This window comes from Erythrolamprus reginae, chromosome 1, assembly GCF_031021105.1.
Source record: "Erythrolamprus reginae isolate rEryReg1 chromosome 1, rEryReg1.hap1, whole genome shotgun sequence".
Classification (NCBI taxonomy): domain Eukaryota; kingdom Metazoa; phylum Chordata; class Lepidosauria; order Squamata; family Dipsadidae; genus Erythrolamprus; species Erythrolamprus reginae.
The window spans coordinates 277,210,408-277,230,672 of NC_091950.1; the positions used below are offsets into that span (position 1 = coordinate 277,210,408).

The window sequence follows — 20,265 nt, forward strand, 5'->3', positions numbered from 1 at the left end:
TTTCCCCTTCACGGAGTTGGAGTGAACATGGCCTGTGCATGACGTATCCAGCCCACGGACCACCAGGTTAAGGCCCCTGGTCTAACTGCAATAATGTGCCTTCCAAGACTCCAAGTGCAGTAATCTCTTTTTTCTGACATGATCTACCTCAAAGGGCTAAACATTTATTTATTTATTTATTTATTTATTTATTTTATTAGATTTGTATGCCGCCCCCCTCCGTAAACTCGGGGCAGCTCACAACAATAACAAGGACAATGTAAGAACAATGTCTTTGCAATACAAAATAAATGTCTGGGAAAAGTCCATTCAATTTGGTTTTGCAAATAAAAGCCACATGGTTCAATCAGGTGACTTCTAGATGTATTGGACTACTGTTTGAGGGTTGGGAATAATAGGAACTGTAGAAATAATTTGTTCAGAATTTTGTAGCAAATGATATTTAAGTACTAATTTCAGTTCTTATTTTTCTTCCCTATCGTTTGGAGAATAGTCTTGACTCTAAGTGCACAACTTTGAAAAAGAAAATGTGCACATCTTTGGTTTAAGGGCAGAGAATGGATGGATGAATGGATGTAGGCGGAGAATGGATGGATGAATGGATGTATTGAGTGTCTTACTGTATTGGGTTTCCATCTGAAATGCATTTACAGACCTTTTTCCTAACTCTCAGTGCCAAAAAGAAAAAGGCATTCCCCATAGGCCCATCTCACTTATGCCCTCTATCTAAATATATTGCCACTTGAATGAAGTGAGCACTGGATATGTATTTTTACTCTTATAGAGCTTCACACAGATGGCAATGAAATTTCATTGCCCTATTCTGGCCATATAAATGATGCTTCTTTACTTATTAAGCAATGCTGCTGGCAAAATGCAAAATGGAATTGGATCATTTTGTGCTCGATTGTCCAAAATGCAAAATTCAGCAGATCACAGCCTTCTATTTTTGATTCTGTGAAAGCTTATCAAGCCAACAATTATGGCCGTGTGATACTGTAGATTTAAAAGGCCAAATTCAATTAGCTGTTGGCCATCTTATTTCTTTTCTCTAGCCAATCTTTCACCTCTTCTTTTGATGTATTCTAAATCACCAAAATGAAAATTAGAAGGTCGAAAGTAATTTCTTGCATTCTCCTGATGAAGTTTGAAAGGAAAGGAGGAAGTTTTGGTATTATGAAACTATCTGGTCTGTTTTGGATTGTTCTCATGTATTCTATTTCTTTTAAAATGAGCTGAAAACATGTTTAAGTATTTGAAAAACTCCAATTTATGAAGATCTCCATCTTAATGGGGCAATAAAAGCTAAAAGATGGTTGAGGGAGAAAAATAATCTGTCAAGTAAACCTAAGCTATATTCATTTTACAAGTTCAAATGGTAATACTTTATTAAGGAATTGGGGGGGAGTGGTTAGCATACTGGGCAATTAGAGTTTTATGAATACATTGAAGTAATATAAGTGATTCCACCAGATACTGGATTAGGTCGATCTTTAATCATATTTGGAGGAGACTCACTTGTAGGATTTGCAAATCATTGTTTCCTTACCTAGTGGATCTATTTTAAATATGATAAAAAAACCTATAGCCAGTTCAAATATTCCATCAAGAATATTAGAATAGCAAAGAAGTTCCATTAAGTAAGTCAATAAATAACTATTGTCCAAAACAAATGCAGCATTGTTACTGTATTGATGCTCAGTTAAATTAATATGTGATTTTGTTTGTTTTGTTTTCAACCAACATTTAACAGAGGAGAAAATCACGTTATTCTGACCTCGACTTTGAAGTAAGTGTCCCTATACTACTTTTATTCAGCCAGCATGCACTTGATTCAAAGCATGATGAATATGAGATATTTATTTAAGCATAGTTTAATTCAGCATTTACGAATAATAATCAGTGCTTTTAATTATAATTGGGTTTTTAAAAAAATCTGTTCAACTTTTCTTTTCAGGCTGTGTATTTTTTTAGATAATGATTATTATCTAAAATTTAAAAACAATCATGTAAAAGGGTAAAGATCAAGTATCATCATATATTTCTATATTTTTCACAATTTAAATCGAAGCCCTTCCACTGACCCATGGAAGGGATGTACTGCATATAATGACCCAGAAGGCACCATGTTTCAGAAAGTTGTTATATATAAGAGAAGCACTTGCTAAAAGATTAGTTTGTGGCATGTATGTGGAGTACCGCTATCTCCAAGTATATTGGGAGAGAATTCTCTGAAATTGCTCAGATAAAATTATTCATGGAATGGTTAGGATTGGACCTAAAGTCTTATTAATTAACCAATTGTTCCCTGTTAAACTTAGACAGTTGAAGGCAGATTAAATATTCAGTCACTAAATTATGGTATTCTGTGTGGTCACTCTTTTAGTATTTTTAAGTTTTGGGATTTTTTTAATCTCTCAGGTCAATTTTAATTATGTAGTGCTATGTGTTTCTAAATGCATATGTTTGGTTTGGTTTTGCTTAATTTATGCAGAATGGAAACTTACAGTAACTGAACAAATGCTTCAGACCTAAACACTCATCTTTCTCATTGTGAAAGATTGATGTACCTGATCAGTAGAATGTAAAGAAGTTGTTAACACCTAACAACTTCATTCTGTGGCTTAAAAATAATTGCCATTGGTTCCTTATGATAGTCTTAAAATAAAGATTTAGGATTGAGAAGCATCTGAATTTATTCAGAACAGAGTATTCTTCTTCAGTTGATCTAAATATATAGAATGTGTGGAATCTTTTTTTTATGTGTTACACTTCCTGTTCATTCTAACCTAACCGGAACAATCTGGTATAATTATGAGAAACTGAAAGCTTGCAGATTCAACATACTCTTAGGACCACTTTATCATCATTTATACTCATTAAGACCAGAAAAATCATTCATGTTAATGTGAATAAACAGACAGCAGTACATAATAGATAATAATACTACACACAAATACTGCAATTGAGAAAATAATCTAATTGATCAGTATCGTTTATCTTGTAATGAACTGTATTTTTTAAAGAAAAACATCTTTACTAAAAAGATATAGTATTTTAATAATTGCATTATTAAAAATTGAATGAGAAGTAAGTTAAGGGAAGACATTTTATTAGGTGATTTTTAAAATGCACTATAAATCTATCAAACATTTTAACTAGCTTGTATCAACTTTCTGTGTGAATATCTTGTGACATGCAAAACCATGGTTCAGATGTGAAATGTTTAATTAATTAATTCATTTTTAGATTATTTTATCCCACCTTTATTATTTTTATAAGTAACTAAAGGCAGCAAATGTATATCCTTTGCTACTCTAGTTTTCTCCATAATAACCCTGTGTGGTAAGATAGGCTGAGAGAGAGTGACAGGCCCAAAGTCACCCAGCTATTTTCCTTGCCTAAAGCAGAACTAGTCTCTTGGTTTCTAGCCTGGTGCCTTAACCCTTAGACCAAAATATTTAGCCTTCCATGCAATCTGTCCTCCTATAGTATTCTGTTCAGAACAATTCTAGAAGCAGAAATAAACAGAGAAATCCTCTCTCTAGTTTGTTGTTGTTTAGTTGTTCAGTCATGTCCAATTCTGTGACCCCATGAGCAGAGGTAGGATTCAACCGGATTGAACTGGTTCGGATGAACAGGATGTTAATTTTACATCCGGTTTGCCAAACCAGTAGTTGCAAGGGCTAGCTAACCCCGTCCATCCTGCCCCTCCCATCCCAGGGGCCTCCATGCGGCCTGGTTTGAATGTCAGGCAAGTGCAGGGCCTGTGTGGAAGCTCTGGCAGGGCAAAAAATGGGCCTAACAGAAATCCAAAAATGTGCCTGTTTCCAGCCTCTGGAGGACCTTTGGAGCCCAGGAGAGGCTGTTTCGTCCTCCCAGAGGCTCAAGGAAAGCCCCCAGAGGCCGGGGAGTGTGAAAAATGGGCCTACCAGAAGTCTAGAAATGGGCCTGCAGAGCCTGGGGAGGGCAACTCTTCCATACGATGTGGTGCAAGAGGCTGAGTAGGGCATGCCCCCATAGCCACATCCACCAAGTAACCGGGCAGAGAAGTGGTTGCTAAAAATTTTAAATCCCACCCCTGCCAATGACCACAGCATACTAGACCCCCTTCCCATATCCACCACCATTTCCCAGAATTTGCCCAAATTCATGTTCACTGTGTTGATGACTCTATCGAACTCTATCTCTGCTGTCTCATTTCCCTTTTGCCTTCCATCTTTCCCAACATCAGGGGCTTTTTCAATGAGTCCTTTCTTCTCAGTTGGTGGCCAAAGTATTTGAGCCTCAGCTTCAGTATCTGCCCTTCCAAGGAACGGCCATGGTTGATTTCCTTTTGGAATGACTCACTTGATCTCCTTGCCGCCCAAATGACTCTCAAGAGTTTTCTCCAATGCCACAACGTGAAAGCATCAATTCTTCAGCGCTCAGACTTCCTTGTGGTCCAGTTCTCATAGCCATACATTACAACTGGGAAAACAATTAGAGTCAGTTTATTGATGAGCATATAAACAAATAGAAATAAACAAGATGTGTGGATTGCCTTCCTGGTCAGAAGGAGGTGAAATGTTTTTCGGACTGCCTTTAAAAGACTAGCCATCCCAAGATAATTTTCATAACATAACTGGGGAATGCTAGATCAGTGAACACCATTCTGGGGATGTACGTGGAGAAGGAAAGCAGAGCAATAGAAGTGTTATTGCACCTGCTGGTCCCATTTTCTGATTTCCAGTACTGATGTGTTCTTATACAATGGTAATCAGTCACATCCAGCAGCCCTTTCCTTGTTCTCCCTCGTACTTCAATAGCCATGCACGTATTTTTCTTCTTTTTTAAAAAATCAGGGGGAGGGAGAAAAGTTTTATCTGAAAGATTTAAAATTTACAGACCTATTTTTGCATATGTTTTGCCTGTGTCCAAAGAAAACCAAACTAGAAGACATCCACTTCAGAAAAGGGTATGCTAAACAGAAAGACAATGAGACATTAAGTACCAAAAAAGCAATTACAACTATTTTTTTCCCTGAGCAGATCAGGAGAAATTACATAATCAAGTAAATCTTATGAGTCAGACAGTGTCATTTAAAAGGTCAAATATTCCGTGTGGTTGTCTTTCTTAGCATTTTTCTCTATGGCAACTGATTTGAAGACATTCTTCTAAGAAAGCAAATTTCACCACTGCTCCTGAGAATCTGGAAAAACATTCTGTTCACCTTAATTGTTCACTCAAATTCTACTTCTCAGCCAAAGTGTGGATATTTCACCAAGTTTTACCGGCTTCTGCTGCTGTAGAATTTGGTGTTTAAATATAGAGCATACATATATCACATGTATTTCACATACAGTATCTGTCAAAATCCCACATCTATCATGTGCTCAGCATGAAGACAGATATCTCTGTTAAGTAGAAGAGCCAATTGGTCAATAGCCAAGTTTATGAAACCAGAAACTGCCTGTATATTATTTTGTAATTTGGAAAAGAGGGAGGAAGAGACAGATGTCTTCTCTATCTCAGCACATGCCCTTTGGCATACCATTCACTCTGAAGTACATCTGGTCATGCTTAGAAGAGCCTTGGGTTATGCATATACATACACACAGTATACATTATGCATATTTGTTTATCTATTGCCTGTATATGTGTTCAGCTCATGGGTGGGTTCCATTTACCTTCACCTCCAGTTCACATACACATCCACTCCAATCACACACGCCTGTGTTCTCTTGTACAATTTGGCTACTGCACGTGCTCAGTAACTGGAATTGGCCCGAAACAGAGCTGAGGAACTGATCAGCTATGCTTCGGGCAAAGCAATAAAAGTCAATTTAAACCTCGGGGTGGGCAGGAAGGCCCTTTTACTAGCAGCAGAACAGGAAGAACCTTCAAATCAGTAAAAAAATTCACCAAAAATTTCCATTAAAAGATGGCGCCACCTACAGACTGACTGAACCGGATCTGTGACACCATCATCATGTCACCAGCTAATGGTTCAGGTGATCTGGACCAAACCAGGAGGAACCCACACCTGGTTCAGCCTATATTGAACTCTGGGAGGCTCCCAATCAACAATTAAATATTAGATTTGTATTTACATTGTGTTCACTATTGTTGTGAGCCGCCCCGAGCCTACGGAGAGGGGTGGCATACAAATTTAATAAATAAATAAATAAATAAATTTTTTTAACTAAATTTATATGCAGCCTATATTTCACAATTGGAGGTGACTTTAGGCAGCTGATAATGTAATAAAACATGGAGATTTTTAAACAATTATAAATATAACAAAGGTTAATTCGCTGAAGTCAACATCAGTAAAAACTGCCAAACATAAATCTGTTAAAACCTTAAATGTTAAAAACATGGCACTGAAGTTACATTTCCCAATCCTTATTAAACATCCTCATCAGCCTCACCCTATTTAGCACATGGGGGGAAAGCCACATCTTCAAAGCTTTGTAGATGGGTAAGTGGATAGAGGCCTGCTGGAATTTCAGGAAACAGAAATATATATAGGGCAGAGTTTGCCACAGAAAACGCACGGTCCCTAGTTCCCATCAGATGACAATATTTAGGGGAAGGGACTAAGAGTGTCCTCACCATATTTGATCTGATAATATTGTATATTTTGGGTTTGTAGACTTGAGTTCACATGTAGTTCTTATAGTTCACATATTTGTAAACTGAATTCATACCACAATATTATATGTCTAATTTGGCTTAGCATTATGGGAACTCCGCCATTATGATTTACAAGTGACTACTGTAATGTGCAAATAATAATAATAATAATAATAATAATAATAATAATAATAATAATAATTTATTAGTATGCCGCCCCTCTCTGAAGACAGCAAAAGTACTGTATGGCAGTTGTGCAAAAATGCTGTAAATTAAGAATGCTTTCAGAAATACAGTAGAAAAGTTAACAGTTTATTTTTATCAATTATCAAAATGGAAAGTAAACGAACAATCCAAATCAAACCAATATTTGGTGTAACCACCCTTTGCCTTCAAAACAGCATCCGTTCTTACATTTGCACAAAGTCAGGGATTTTGTAGATTAGAGTCAGGTGTGTGATTAATCAATTATACCAGGCAGGTGCTTAAGATCATCAACTTCATATGCAAGTTGAAACACAGTCATTAATTGAAACAGAAATAGCTGTGTAGGAGGCTTAAAACTGGATGAACAGCCAAACTCTGCTACTAAGGTGAGGTTGTGGAAGAGCGTTTTGTGTCACAGGTTGTACACCATGGCAAAACTGAGCACAGGAATAAGACGAAAGATAGTTATACTGCCTCAGCAAGATCTCTCCCACTCAAAGATTTCAAAGCAGAGTTGGGTTTCAAGATGTTCAAGCTCATTTGAAGATGTCCAAAGAAATAGGCAACATTGAGGACTGTAGATGCAGTGGTTGGCTAAGGCAGTGTTTCCCAACCCTGGCAACTTGAAGATATTTGGACTTCAACTCCCAGAATTCCCCAGCCAGCGAATGCTGGCTGGGGAATTCTGGGAGTTGAAGTCCAAATATCTTCAAGTTGCCAAGGTTGGGGAACACTGGGCTAAAGAAACTTAATGCAGCAAATTAAAGACACATTGTGCTAACTTCCAACATTGGGAGCTGTCCAGCAGTGCCATCAGCACAGAATTGGTAGAAACCAGTGGGGTCCAGGTACACCCTTCTACTCTCTGGAGAAATCGGGCCAGAAGTAGTCGTCATGGAAGAATTACACCCCAAAATGCCATATCTATGGAAACAGGGCTAAGCAACTCAAGTATGCACAAAAATACAGGAACTGGGGTTCTGGAAAATGACAGCACGTACTCTGGACTGGTGAATCAAAATATAAATACAGTATTTGGCTACAGCAGGAGGGCTAGACAGCGGTAAAATAATGAGTGTCTGCAGGCAACTGTGAAGGATGGTGATGGTTCCTTGCAGGTTCAATAGTGTCCTCAATACTGAGAAATCAAGGAAGATACTTATCCATCATATCATTAGGGTGGCATATGATTGGCCCTAAATTTATTCTGCAGCAGGACAATGGACCCAAATATACAGCCAATGTCATTAAGAAATATCTTCTTCATCATAATGAAGAACAAGGAGTTTTTAAAGTGATAGTTTGGCCCCCATAAAGCCCTAATCTGAACATCATTGAGTCTGTTTGGGATTATATGAAGTCTGAAGGATTTGAGGCAACCTACATCCACAGAAAATCTGTAGTTGGTTCTCCAAGATGTTTGGAACAACCTTGAAGGAACCATGCCACATTCCTTCAAAACTGTATGCAAGTGAACCTAGAAAACGAGATGCTGTTTTGAAGGCAAAGCTTAGTCACATCAGATATTGATTTGATTTGGATTTCTCTTCTGTTCACTTATTTTCTATTTTTTAATTGATAAAAATAAACTACAGTAGTACCTCTAGATACGAGCTGCTCCACATACGAGTATTCCAAGATACGAGCCACGATGGGAGCTAAATTTCTGTTCCAGACCCGAGCTCAAATTCGGGATACGAGCTGAGCTTCCACTAGGTGGCGCAAGAATCCTTGCTTCTGGTTATCTCCACGGGGGGGGAAATAAAGTCTAAAGCCATTTGTTCCAGATACGAGCTGATCGACATACGAGCTCCATTCTGGAACGAATTAAACTCGTATCTAGAGGTACTACTGTACTAACACTTCTTTTTCTGAAAGTATTCTTAATTTATGACTTTTTTTTTGCACAACTGCCTTACATTTTTGCACAGTACTTATATACTAGAGCAGAGATGGATTCCTCCAGGTTCAGAACGATTCACCTGAACCTGTAGCAACCTGCTGGTGATGTCACAATGATGTCATAGTTCAGTCAGTGCTGGTCCATGGGCACTGCCATCTTTTTTTATTTAGTTTTTTCTTTGCGGGGGGTGTAATTTTTCTTCTTCTGAGCATGTGCAGAAGCTAAGTTTTCAGCACTGCACAAGCATCGCCATCTTGTTTTTGGTTTGGGGGGGGGGAGAGTTAGCACTGCGCATGTGCAAAGCACATGGGCGCCTACAAGGCTGGCCACGCAGCATGGGAAGAAGCAAACTGGCAGTGAGGTAAATTAGAACCCACCCCTGTACTAGAGGTAGGTAACTTGAGAACAAAGGACCTGAAGCATTTCTTGAAACTTTAGAACTGTCACTAATTACAATTGGTAACAAGTGAGGACTTAGCTTCTCACCATTTTGATGTGGAAATACTCAGAAATAGTGGTGTAATCTTAAAACATATTTAATGCAATTAAAATTGTTCAATCCCCTTCATAAACACCAGCTATCATTTTAACCCTTGATTTAACCATGGTTTAGTTTATATGAATGTAGTGGTTGGTAAATCCACAGCAACTGAATTTAAGCATGCCTGGGATAAATACATATCCATCCTAAGATAAAATACAGGAAATAGTATAAGGGCAGACTAGATGGACCATGAGGTCTTTTTCTGCTGTCTGTCTTCTAGACTTCTAGTGCTGCTCCATTTGATTCTGCCAAATATATCCTCCCCTTATAAACTCACTTAGCTTCCTTCAAAATCAATAATAAAAAATATGAAATGCAATTGATTAAGTAGCTAAACAATTGTTTTTCAGTAAAATTAAGTGTAGATTAGAATATCTTAGAGTTACAGTACTAAGAACTGAATATTCAATGGTACAGTGGTACCTCTACTTACAAACTTAATTCGTTCCATGACCAGGTTCTTAAGTAGAAAAGTTCTTAAGAAGAAGCCATTTTTCCCATAGGAATCAATGTAAAAGCAAATAATGTGTGCGACTGGGGAAACCACAGGGAGGGTGGAGGCCTTGTTTCCTCCCAGGAGATTCCTAGAGAGGCCCCACGGAAGCTTCTTCCCGCTTTTTCCAGTCCTGTTTCCTCCCAGGAGATTCTTAGAGAGGCCTCACAGAGGCTTCTCCCCGCCTTTTCCAGTCCTTTTTCCTCCCAGGAGATTCCTAGAGAGGCCCCACGGAAGCTTCTCCCTGCCTTTTCCGATTACAGTTTCAGAAGCTCAGGTTTGTAAGTGGTTCTTGAGAAGAGGCAAAAAAATCTTGAACACCCAGTTCTTGTCTAGAAAAGTTCATAAGTAGAGGCGTTCGTAGGTAGAGGTACCACTGTAAATTGGTTCCCAATAACAAATTGTAAGCTTCTCTGGCCAAATACTGCTTTTCAGACTTTTGCGTTAAAGGTAGGCAGACAGGCAGGCAGATATTTTGAGGATAGAAGCTCCTTGTATTCTGTTGTATTTTGATTCAAAACTCTGTCCCTTGTGGGTCTCCTAATACATCAAAAGCTTATAAGCCAGAGATTGTCAACATGATGCTTTCAGGCACCATTTCACACATGATGCCCTCAATGATGCCCATTATATCCCAAACTAAACAAAATTTAATTATGAAAAAGTGACTGTTGTCATATGGAATCACCACATCTTGTATGACTTTAAGCTTGAAGCCACTTTACGTGTCATAATTCTAATCATAGCGGCTGTAAGTGACATTTCTATTCTAAGAGGCATGTATAAAATGACAAAACCTGTCCCACATTGTATTATCTGTGTTTATGCACCTTTGCTAAGTTTCTTTCAACACTATTTCTTACCATGAGGCTTATTTAGCAGACAATCATTTTGAAAGTGCAATTTTTAAAAAAGAACATGTATATCTGTAGCACTGAATATGCTCCTGAGAAGTTTTTGAAATGGCTATTTTTGCAAATCTCCAGAAGGTCATTTGGGTGAGATGTCCATAAATTTAGGTCAGCTTTCTCTGTTACATATTTTGCTCTTCAAGAAGCATCTCACAATCCTAGTGAGGTTAATTGGTTCGTAAATGCTTCCTGTGTCCTTGTGCCCACATCATGAAATAATATGACACTTCCTTCAGCATGAAAAATTAAGACTATAATGCTGAAATGTATTGCTCTGATAAACCTCCTCCTCCGTTATTTGAATCAGAAGCATTGCTCATTAATTTAATCACGATCTTACCCAAATGGAGGTGTGAAGCCATATCCTGTATAGATATTATAGGTGTGCATCTGAGTAATGAACATTTTTGGGGGGGGGATGCCAATGATAATTGAGAAAAAGGTCACTGGAGAATAATCCCATTGTTGTTCTGCCTGTCCCTACAGAGTGAGCCCAAACTGAAGATTTATTGCTACCCCTCTCTTTCAAAGTAGAACCTCTAGTTTGTAAGAGAGCCAGGAATGACTCTCTTCTTACCTTGTATCTAGGAACTCGGGACCAGCAGTGGGAGGATTCCATTCATAGATGAGTGATTTCCTTTGTGGTTTCCATGGTGTTAGGATTGTGATAGCAGAAGGAGAGTTCATTCCTTGCTGTTAGTTAAAAATCTCCCAGTTCAATATCAATCAATTAATTAATTAATTAAATTTGTATGCCACCCAACTACCTGGGCATGCTGGGTGGCTAACAACCAAAAAAATAAAACATACAGTGTAGTATTAAACCTTCTAGCAAAATAATTTAAAAACAATTTAAAACCAACTGTTAAAAACCATTCACACCTTTTCTCACGAGATCCCCATGATACACCATCAGATCAACAGCCCCAGGCCTGCCAGAAAAGCCAGGTACTCTGCATCTCAGGAAGTACTTGGTTCCAGAGAGCCGGAGCAGCCACAGAGAAGGCCCTTCCCTGTGAACCCGCCAGCTGACATTGTTTGGCTGATGGGACCTGGAGAAGACCAACTCTGTTGGCCCTTATCGGTCATTGGGAGCTGTATGGTAGAAGGCGATCTCGAAGATAGTCTGGCCCTAAGCCATGTAAGGCTTTAAAGGTAATGACCAACACCAATGCACCCAGAGACCAATTGGGATATAGGTTATGCACGCAGCCCTCGACTTGCAACCACAATTATGCTCAAAAATTTCCATTCCTAAGCGAACCAGTTGTTTAATGAATTTTACCCCATTTGATGGCCTTTCTTGACATCGTTGTTGAGTGGATTACTACAGTTGTTAAGTTAGACACATGGTCATGTGGCTTCTCCATCGACTTTGATTGTCAGAAAGTCTCAAAAGGGGAATCATGTGACCCTGCCAAGCATCTGAATTTGGATCAGGTGACCATGGGGGATGGTCACAAATGTGAAAAATGTTCAGAAGTCAATTTTTTCAGAGCCGTTGTAACTTCAATGGGCACTAAATGAACTGTTGTAAGTCGAGGGCAACCTATAGTCCTCCTTGTCACTGGTCTCACAATAATGGCTGTCTTCCCTACTCTGCAGAGGGATATTTTGCTGATCTGAAACATGTGTAACTATTGGATCTTCCAAGTTCTCAATAGGGATGTTCTTCCAGAAAAAGGTTGTTTCTTTAAAACTAATTTTAACTGTCAAGCAAAGAAAATCATTCATAGTTGTGCTTAAACTTCATGTGTTAATGCACCTTCAGAAACACAAAATAAGCCAGCACTGTTTTTCAGAAATTCCAGCATGTGCTAGGGAGAAACAGCTCTCCAACAGCAAATCAAATATTTGACATGACCTGTTTCATTTCATGTCTTGGCCAAATTCAATTTGCTTTGTTATGTAGGAGGAAATAATGGTTGTTTGAAAAAAAAATGCTCATTATAAATACTAAGCAATTATATTCCATTTTGCAGAAGGTCATGCATACAAGGAAGAGACATATGGAACTGTTTCAAGAATTAAATCAGAAATTTCAGACACTAGACAGATTTAGAGATGTACCAAAATCAGGAAGTATGGTAAGTATGGAATATATAATTTTAACTTCCACTTATGAAAGAATGCCATATTTTTTAGAACTGTTGGGGGAAGGGAGGGACATCGTAAATTTAAGATAATATATTCAAGAAAGTGTATATCATTTAATATAATTTAATGGAAATATCTAAGAAGTGGCTTATTACCAGTGAAGGGCTACCAAATTTTTTACTACCACGCTGTGGGCGTGGCTTATGCAGGACGCCTTGCATTTTCTTTTAACATCTTTCAGTGGAAATTGGGTACTCTGGGGTAGAGCTCCATTTTTGCTACCCCACTGCATCATCCCCCTTCCTCCGTCGGGGCAGTAGCCCACCCCTGCTTATTACTCATAAAGCTTAGCTGGTAGTGATAAAGAGAAGATTTAGAAAACATTGTTGAAATTCATTGCTTATCAGATACTCATATAAATACTTTTTATAAAGGAGGTGTCCCAACTATCCAATTTCCAGAATTCTTCTAATATTCAATAATTCTTGTATAAATACTATGAATATTAGATTATATTTGTTTTAATGTCCATAGTTATGCTTTGATGACATCTAGCATTGTGAAATATGCATATACTGGTGTTTGAAAATTTTAGGAGCTTAAAATTGAAATTTTAATCTTAAATTGTTGTTTTAAAATGTCATCTACCTCTACCAAAAATAAACAGATTTTGGGGGGGCTTCCAGACAATTTCCCAGCAGAACTCAAAGAATTGGTAGTTACCTCCATATGCCATAATTATTTGAAATAGAAGTGTTCTTCCATAAAGAAACAAACGTCCTTTGCATTATGATCTTTAGAAACTGCTTTAAAGATTCATTGAATCAATCTTCTCAGAAGTGCATTCTTCATTCTTTTAAATCTTTCAGATTTTTAAAAATCCTTATTTGCTTTTTAGTGATATGTTGCTTTTTGTCATTTAATGTATAGATGGTAGATCAGTGTTTTTCAACCAGTGTGCCGTGGCACACTAGTGTGCCGCGAGACTTGGTCAGGTGTGCCGCGAAGCTCAGAGAGAAAGAAAGCAAGAGAGAGAGAGAAAGGAAGCAAGAGAGAGAAAGAGCGAGAGAGAGAGAAAGAAAGAACAAGAGAGAAAGAAAGCAAGAAAGAGAGAGAGAACAAGAGAAAGAAAGCAAGAGAGAGAGAGAAAGAGGGAGGGAAGGAGAGAGAAAGACATAGAAGGACGTAGGGAGGGAGAGAGAAAGAGAGCAAAAAAGAGAGGAAGGAAGGAAGAGAAAGAAAGAGGGATGGAGAGAGAGAGAAAGAAAGAGGAAGGAATGGCGAGAAAGAGGGAGGGAGAAAGAAGTAGAGCGAAGGGGAGGAAGAGGGAGAGAGATTTTTTTTTGGCCAAACTTTTTTTAGCCCCCCCCCTCCCGCTCCATGTGCCCCAGGGTTTCGTAAATGTAAAAAATGTGCCGCGGCTCAAAAAAGGTTGAAAATCACTGTGGTAGATGGATATGTGCCCTAAGGATCTGTCTCTCTTACTTTGGCAAATTCAAATCTAAAGACAGCCTAAAACTTTGACAATCAAATGCAAACAAATAAATACCACCAATATAAGTTATTTAATAGTTAAGACAGGTATTGTTCTTACATAATATTAGCAAAACCTTTTTTGAGAATTTTGATTCATTCATTTACTGTTATAATGTACAATTGAAATAAATAGAATTCTGAGTAAATCTGTATGTGTTTGTATTCTGTTGTCTGCTGCAAATTTAAGAACAGCTAGGGTGTTGGGTACCTTCAGAACCATGTTAAAATGAAACTCCAGTGGTTTAAGATTGAGCATCACTTAAAAGACTGTTAGCAAGTAATTTATTAGCTTTGGGGTAAATTAGAAATAGATTTCAAGTTTAATAGAAAATCCTTAGGATTATAGAGGCCCATTTCTGCTTTTATTTGACATAAGACCTTCTCTACATTAAGAGCTCTCCTGCTTTGCATCACTATTCCTTATCAATCTTTTCTTTTCTTCGGCAGTTTATCTAGTAATACACAGTGTGAGCACATAAAAAGCTGAACAAAAAACAATCTAGGATGTTTTTATTCATTTCATGACTAGCTCTTTATATATAAGGGATTGGATACTGTAGCCTAGAGGATAATTCTCTGTCTTACAAGGCAAAGGTTGCAGGTTCAAGTCCCAGTGGGTATGGCTAGCTGATGAGGCCAAAATAAGGCCGAAATAGATCTATCCTAGTCTCCCTTAATTTTCAAATTCAGCAAAAAAAAACATGTGACATATATATCAATGAGAATATTTCATTCATTGAAATCTAGGATGTGTCATTTGAGTGTTCCCTTTATTTTTTTGAGCGGTGTATATATATTTCATACACTTACCAGTTTTGAAGATAAATTATGGGAGCAAACTCATTTCTCTGGTAGAATTTTTTTTAAGGATTGATTACTCATCAGCCTGATCTTCCTGCTTCTATATTAAGCCAATCCAGGCAGTGAGAAGCAGCATAAATCAAGCAGGAGCCATACTTTAATAAACCTCAGAAAGAATTTTATAACTCTAGGGCAACCAACAAGAATATCTAGCATCAGCAGGCATCTTTGGTACACTTGTATAATGAACAAAGCAAGCATTTTTGCTTTGTGTCCATAATTGTAAAGGAAAATAGGAGTCTCCAAGACCTGCAAGACTATAATAGAGAATGAGGAATTTATATGTTTTTAAAAAGTGATGATTAAATTAGAATGTGTTGTAACATATTTTTAGTCAAACTGGGTGGTAATTTGATCTAGATTGGGACCGTAGTGCATGCAATAGGGATCTTTGTTGATTTACTATTCCCTGCCACAGGTGTCCTGTTTGGAAAAATATCCTTTTCCTTATGTACACAAGCGATTTAAAAGAAGTATTCCATTGGTACCAAAGGATTAAGACAAAATAAAATCCCATGGTGCAAAATGAGTAGGAAAATTTAAGCTTCTTCCTCCTTATATATGTGTTCCCAAATGAGATTGTATGTGTATTGGGATTTTCTTAAAAGTGATAAAAAATTAGATACCTTTGTACAAAGTGATAAAAATGTAGATATCATTTGTATCTCTATAGCCTGTGGTCCAAAGCCAATCCTTCACATATAACCATCCATAGAAAGGAAGCTATGCTACTTTTTCCTGTAAGGCCCTTCAACCACTATCAACTTCCGTTTACAGCATAGCATGAAGCATCTGTAACTTCATAACATTTGGTTGGAAGTGTCCAATCATTTCTTGTCTGCCATGACTGCCTCCTTTTCCAAGAAATGCCAATTGAACATACAGCTGCCAGGGATGGTCAGTGAACTCTTAATTTGCTCAGTTTTTAGCTCAGTGCTGGGAATTCGTTTGGCAGCTTTCTTGGCAAACCATCCAGTGTATCAGTGACTTCCCCTTGGAAAGGGATGTGAGAATGGACACTGAATAAAGGCCAGGCTGACTCCCTTCAGTGATGGTATCTCTTCTAATGCCAAACAGAGATAGATCGGCTTATCTTCTGTTCTGTCGGGCTCTCTGGTAGAATCCTCCCAAAAATTCACAGGTACAAATTGCAGACACACACACGTTTGAAAATTCAAAACAAGGTTCTTTATAATGAAAATTCACTTAAACCAAGCCCTCTTTTGGTATAGCAAAGAGCACTCGTCTCCAAACAAACTGGTAATTTGTACAAGTCCCTTATCAGTTCTGTGATACTTAGCTTGCAGCTGTGAGGGAATTCACAGACCTTCTTCTTTCACAAAGTGAAACACACTGTGCCCTGGTTTAGTTTCAAAGCGGGGAAAAATCAGCACACAAAAGGTCAAAGTCAGTAAAGCAGTCACGAAACACAACGATCAGATAATCCTCCACAATGGCCAAACCCACAGGCTGCTATTTATAGCAGCCTCACTAACTACCACAGCCCCACCCAACCACAGGTGGCCTCATTTTCTTTGATAATAATCTCTCAGTTGTTGTTGCCTATGCATCGCTCTCCGCATGCGTGGCTGTATCATTAACTCTTGTTCTGAATCCAAGGAGGAGCTAGATAATTGATCTCCTTCTGAGCTGTCTGCCCCACTCTCCTCCTCCCTGTCACTCATGTTTTCTTGGTCAGAGGAGCCTTCATCAGCAGATTCCACCGGGGGCAAAACAGGCCTGCAGCATGTGGATGTCTCCCCCACATCCACAGTCCTTGGGGCAGAGCTAACCACAACACCTTCCGATGACTGGTTTTTCCATACGACTTCATAAATAGCCTAAAACAGAAAAGGAAATGTTATTTTTAATATTCTTTTTATAAATATATTCTTTTTAACCATGCTCTCTCTCTCTCTCTCTCTCTCTCTTTCTTTCTCTTTGTTGCCACCCTAAATCTCCCAATTTTCTCAGGAAAATCCAGCAGGAAGCAGCAAGAGTCCCTGGGACAGTTTCAAAGCCCCAAGCGATTACCAACATTACACCACCATCAACGTATTAGATTCAGAGGCAAAAGATGCTTTAGAACTAAGACCATCAGAGTGGGAAAAGTGTCTGAACTTGCCTTTAGACGTACAAGAAGGTGATTTTCAAACCGAGGTTTAATGAAAAGTGAAATAAACTGAGGCACAAAGCTTATCCTAGAATCATTTTGTTTGCACTGACGCTCCAGAGACGTTGGGAAGCCTGAACCAGCCTGTTTGGACACCATGGCTAAGGCATATCAGCACCTTCCTGGGCCAGAAGTCAGTGGGTTTTCTTGTCACACAATCAATTTCCACTAGCCAACCTAGTGGAGGCCCCAGGTGTACAATTCTTACCATCGTGTCTTGTAAGTACCCGTGGAATGGATTTGTAAGGTCAATCTTTATAGATAAACCTCAGACAACGGTTCATGTTGTAACAGCTTCATTTGGTTTAGTTTTCAGAAAACTTCACCATGAAGCACAATGTATATATTTATGCAGTTTTTAAAGTTTATAACAGTCTGTTTGGCCATTACTACACTTTTTACTTTATAATATAAAAAAAAGAAGAGGAGGAGGAGGAAGAAGAAGAAATGAAAAGAAAAGAAGAAGAAGCAGAGGAAAGCAAAGTTTTGTTGTCATTAAATGAATGTCTGTTGAGCTACATTCTTCATTGCTTTAAATGCAATAAAGTAATAATCTCACTTTTATATGAATAATATATTTCACATCTTTATTATTGCAGTTTTCTCTGGGAAGCTCGGAATAGCTTTTCCTGCTGCAGCTGTGCATAAAATATTTAAAATGTTGTATGGTGTAAATAAACTTTTGTCTACATATCAGTATTTTCAGTGCATTTTATTTTGGATTTGTTGATCTGAAATTTGCATATTTATAATGTTTTTTTAACAACACTGAAGCCGAAAAATGTACTCAGAATGTTAATAGTGTACTGTTATTACTCCTTTGGGACTAATGATTTCTCAAATGTAATAATAGGTTTGCCAAGCTGTTCTTTTTTTTCCCTAATCTATGAAGGCAACATACAATGTAAATTGGACTTGTCAGAGCATTGCTACATACATTCTATTATATGTAAATCGTGGTCCTTTTCCATCTTGCCACAGGAAGAAAATTTCTAGAAAAACACTGTGCGCGTTTCAGAACACAAAGACTGAGAAAAATGTGTTTTTTTTAATTTACTGCCATATAATGACATTTTATGATACTTTCTCCTTTTTCTCTGTAGCCAACAAAGATGTATTATCTCCTTCAGGACTGGGGTACATAGCATGATGCTTATGCTAGAAGAAGAATGACTAGAGACTATAGCAATCCACGTGTAATTGACCACTACCTAAATAGAGTAGACAACGGGTGGGGCTCCTGATGTTCTTAACTTCAGCTCCCAGCAGCCCTAAGTTTGAGAATATTGATAAGGAATTATGGGAACTGGAGTCCAAGAACATCTGAAGGACCAGCCATCGTCTATCTTCCAAGATAGTAGCAGATCACCTCTGAACCTCAAGAAGAATGAAGATATTTTTACCCAATATTTTGTATGCTGAATTAAATTTTATAGTATGTAAAGAAGGCAGTATTAAATAAATATATGAAATCCAACTGGCCTGCGTGGTACAATAAAGACATTTTGAAATACAAATGTTAGTTAAATGCAGAATCTTCCACCTAGTTGTATCATTTAAGCATTTGTCGTTGTGATGGTTGCCGACACACTTTTAAAGCGTTGGGGAGGGGGATCTATTTACTTGCCTAATGAGAAGGAATGGTTGGATTTTTCTCCCATGACTGCCTTTGACTTTGAAAACCACAATCATACCTTTTCAAATTCTGCACCTGACTCCTGTAATTTTACCAATTTATTTGTTCTTTTCAGAAAATGTATATGGCCGTCCAACTCACTTTCAGTGAATACTTGAGCATTATGAGACTCCAAGCAAAACTTGATGCAACAGATACCTTATTTTTCGGAGTATAAGACGCACCAGAGTATAAGATGCACATTATTTTGGGGGGAGGAAAATGATAGAAAAATCTATCTACTTGGTATTCATCTGGTTAGTGTCCTTAGTCTGTTCAGCTTCAGCACATTATTTTATCCCCTGGTTAGGGCTGAAAAGGCCTTTTTTCAGAAGGGGTAGGAATGAAAACAAGCCTACAAAGACGTAGGGCAGGAAAAACTGCTTTGGAGGGAGTAGGAATAAAAAAAATGCTACAAGCCAGGAGGATCGTTACCACTGTTTTACGGCTGGAAAAACCTTTTTTCAGAGGGAGTAGGAATTAAAACAAACCTGCAAAGACTCAGGGCTGGAAAAACCCTTCTTCTGATGGAGTAGGAAGCTGGGAAGATCATTAGCACCTAGTTAGGGTGGGTGGGAAGCTTAGAAAAAGCTACATTCAGAGCCGCCCCGAGTCTACGGAGAGGAGTGGAATACAAATCTAATTAATAATAATAATAATAATAATAATAATAATAATAATAATAATGAGACACCCCCCAATTTTCAGCCTCTTTTAGGGAGGCAAAAGGTGCATCTTATGCTCTGAAAAATATAGTACTTTCCTGCAAAAATTTTGTCCTTGTTGAAATCTCATTCAGAATCATCCAACTTGGGCCTATTTCATGAAGTGTCCTCCTAATGAACTCTGACAGGGAACTCATTCCTCATTTGGCCGTAGCATGATTTTCCCAGATGCACATAATATAGGCCCTACCTCCAAATTAAGCCCCAGTTAAGATAATGAGCCAGTCAGATGCATTTAGTGTCATGTTTCTCCAAAAATAAGACCCATCCAGAAAATAAGCCCTAATTTGTTTTTTGCAGCAAAAATTAATATAAGACCCAGTCTAATTTTTGACTGTACACAGTACAGTGGTATCTCTACCTAAGAACGCCTCTACTTACAAACTTTTCTAGGTAAGAACTGGGTGTTCAAGATTTTTTTTGCCTCTTCTCAAGAACCATTTTCCACTTACAAACCCGAGCCTCCAAAACTGTAACTGGAAAAGGCAGGGAGATGCCTCTGTGGGGCCTCTCTAGGAATCT

The 20,265-nt window shown here is 38.1% G+C and overlaps 1 protein-coding gene across 1 annotated transcript in view; it reads left to right on the forward strand.

The window, feature by feature from the left end:
• The window catches only part of ADGRB3 (adhesion G protein-coupled receptor B3), a 600,119-nt gene extending 582,085 nt beyond the window's left edge, over positions 1–18,034 (forward strand). Inside the window, exons 29-31 of the mRNA XM_070733042.1 lie at positions 1,754–1,789; positions 12,659–12,763; positions 17,145–18,034. Coding sequence (XP_070589143.1) covers positions 1,754–1,789; positions 12,659–12,763; positions 17,145–17,336 — 333 coding nt within the window. The 3' untranslated portion in view covers positions 17,337–18,034. The remainder of the gene's footprint in view (positions 1–1,753; positions 1,790–12,658; positions 12,764–17,144) is intronic.
• Positions 18,035–20,265: the final 2,231 nt, after the last annotated feature.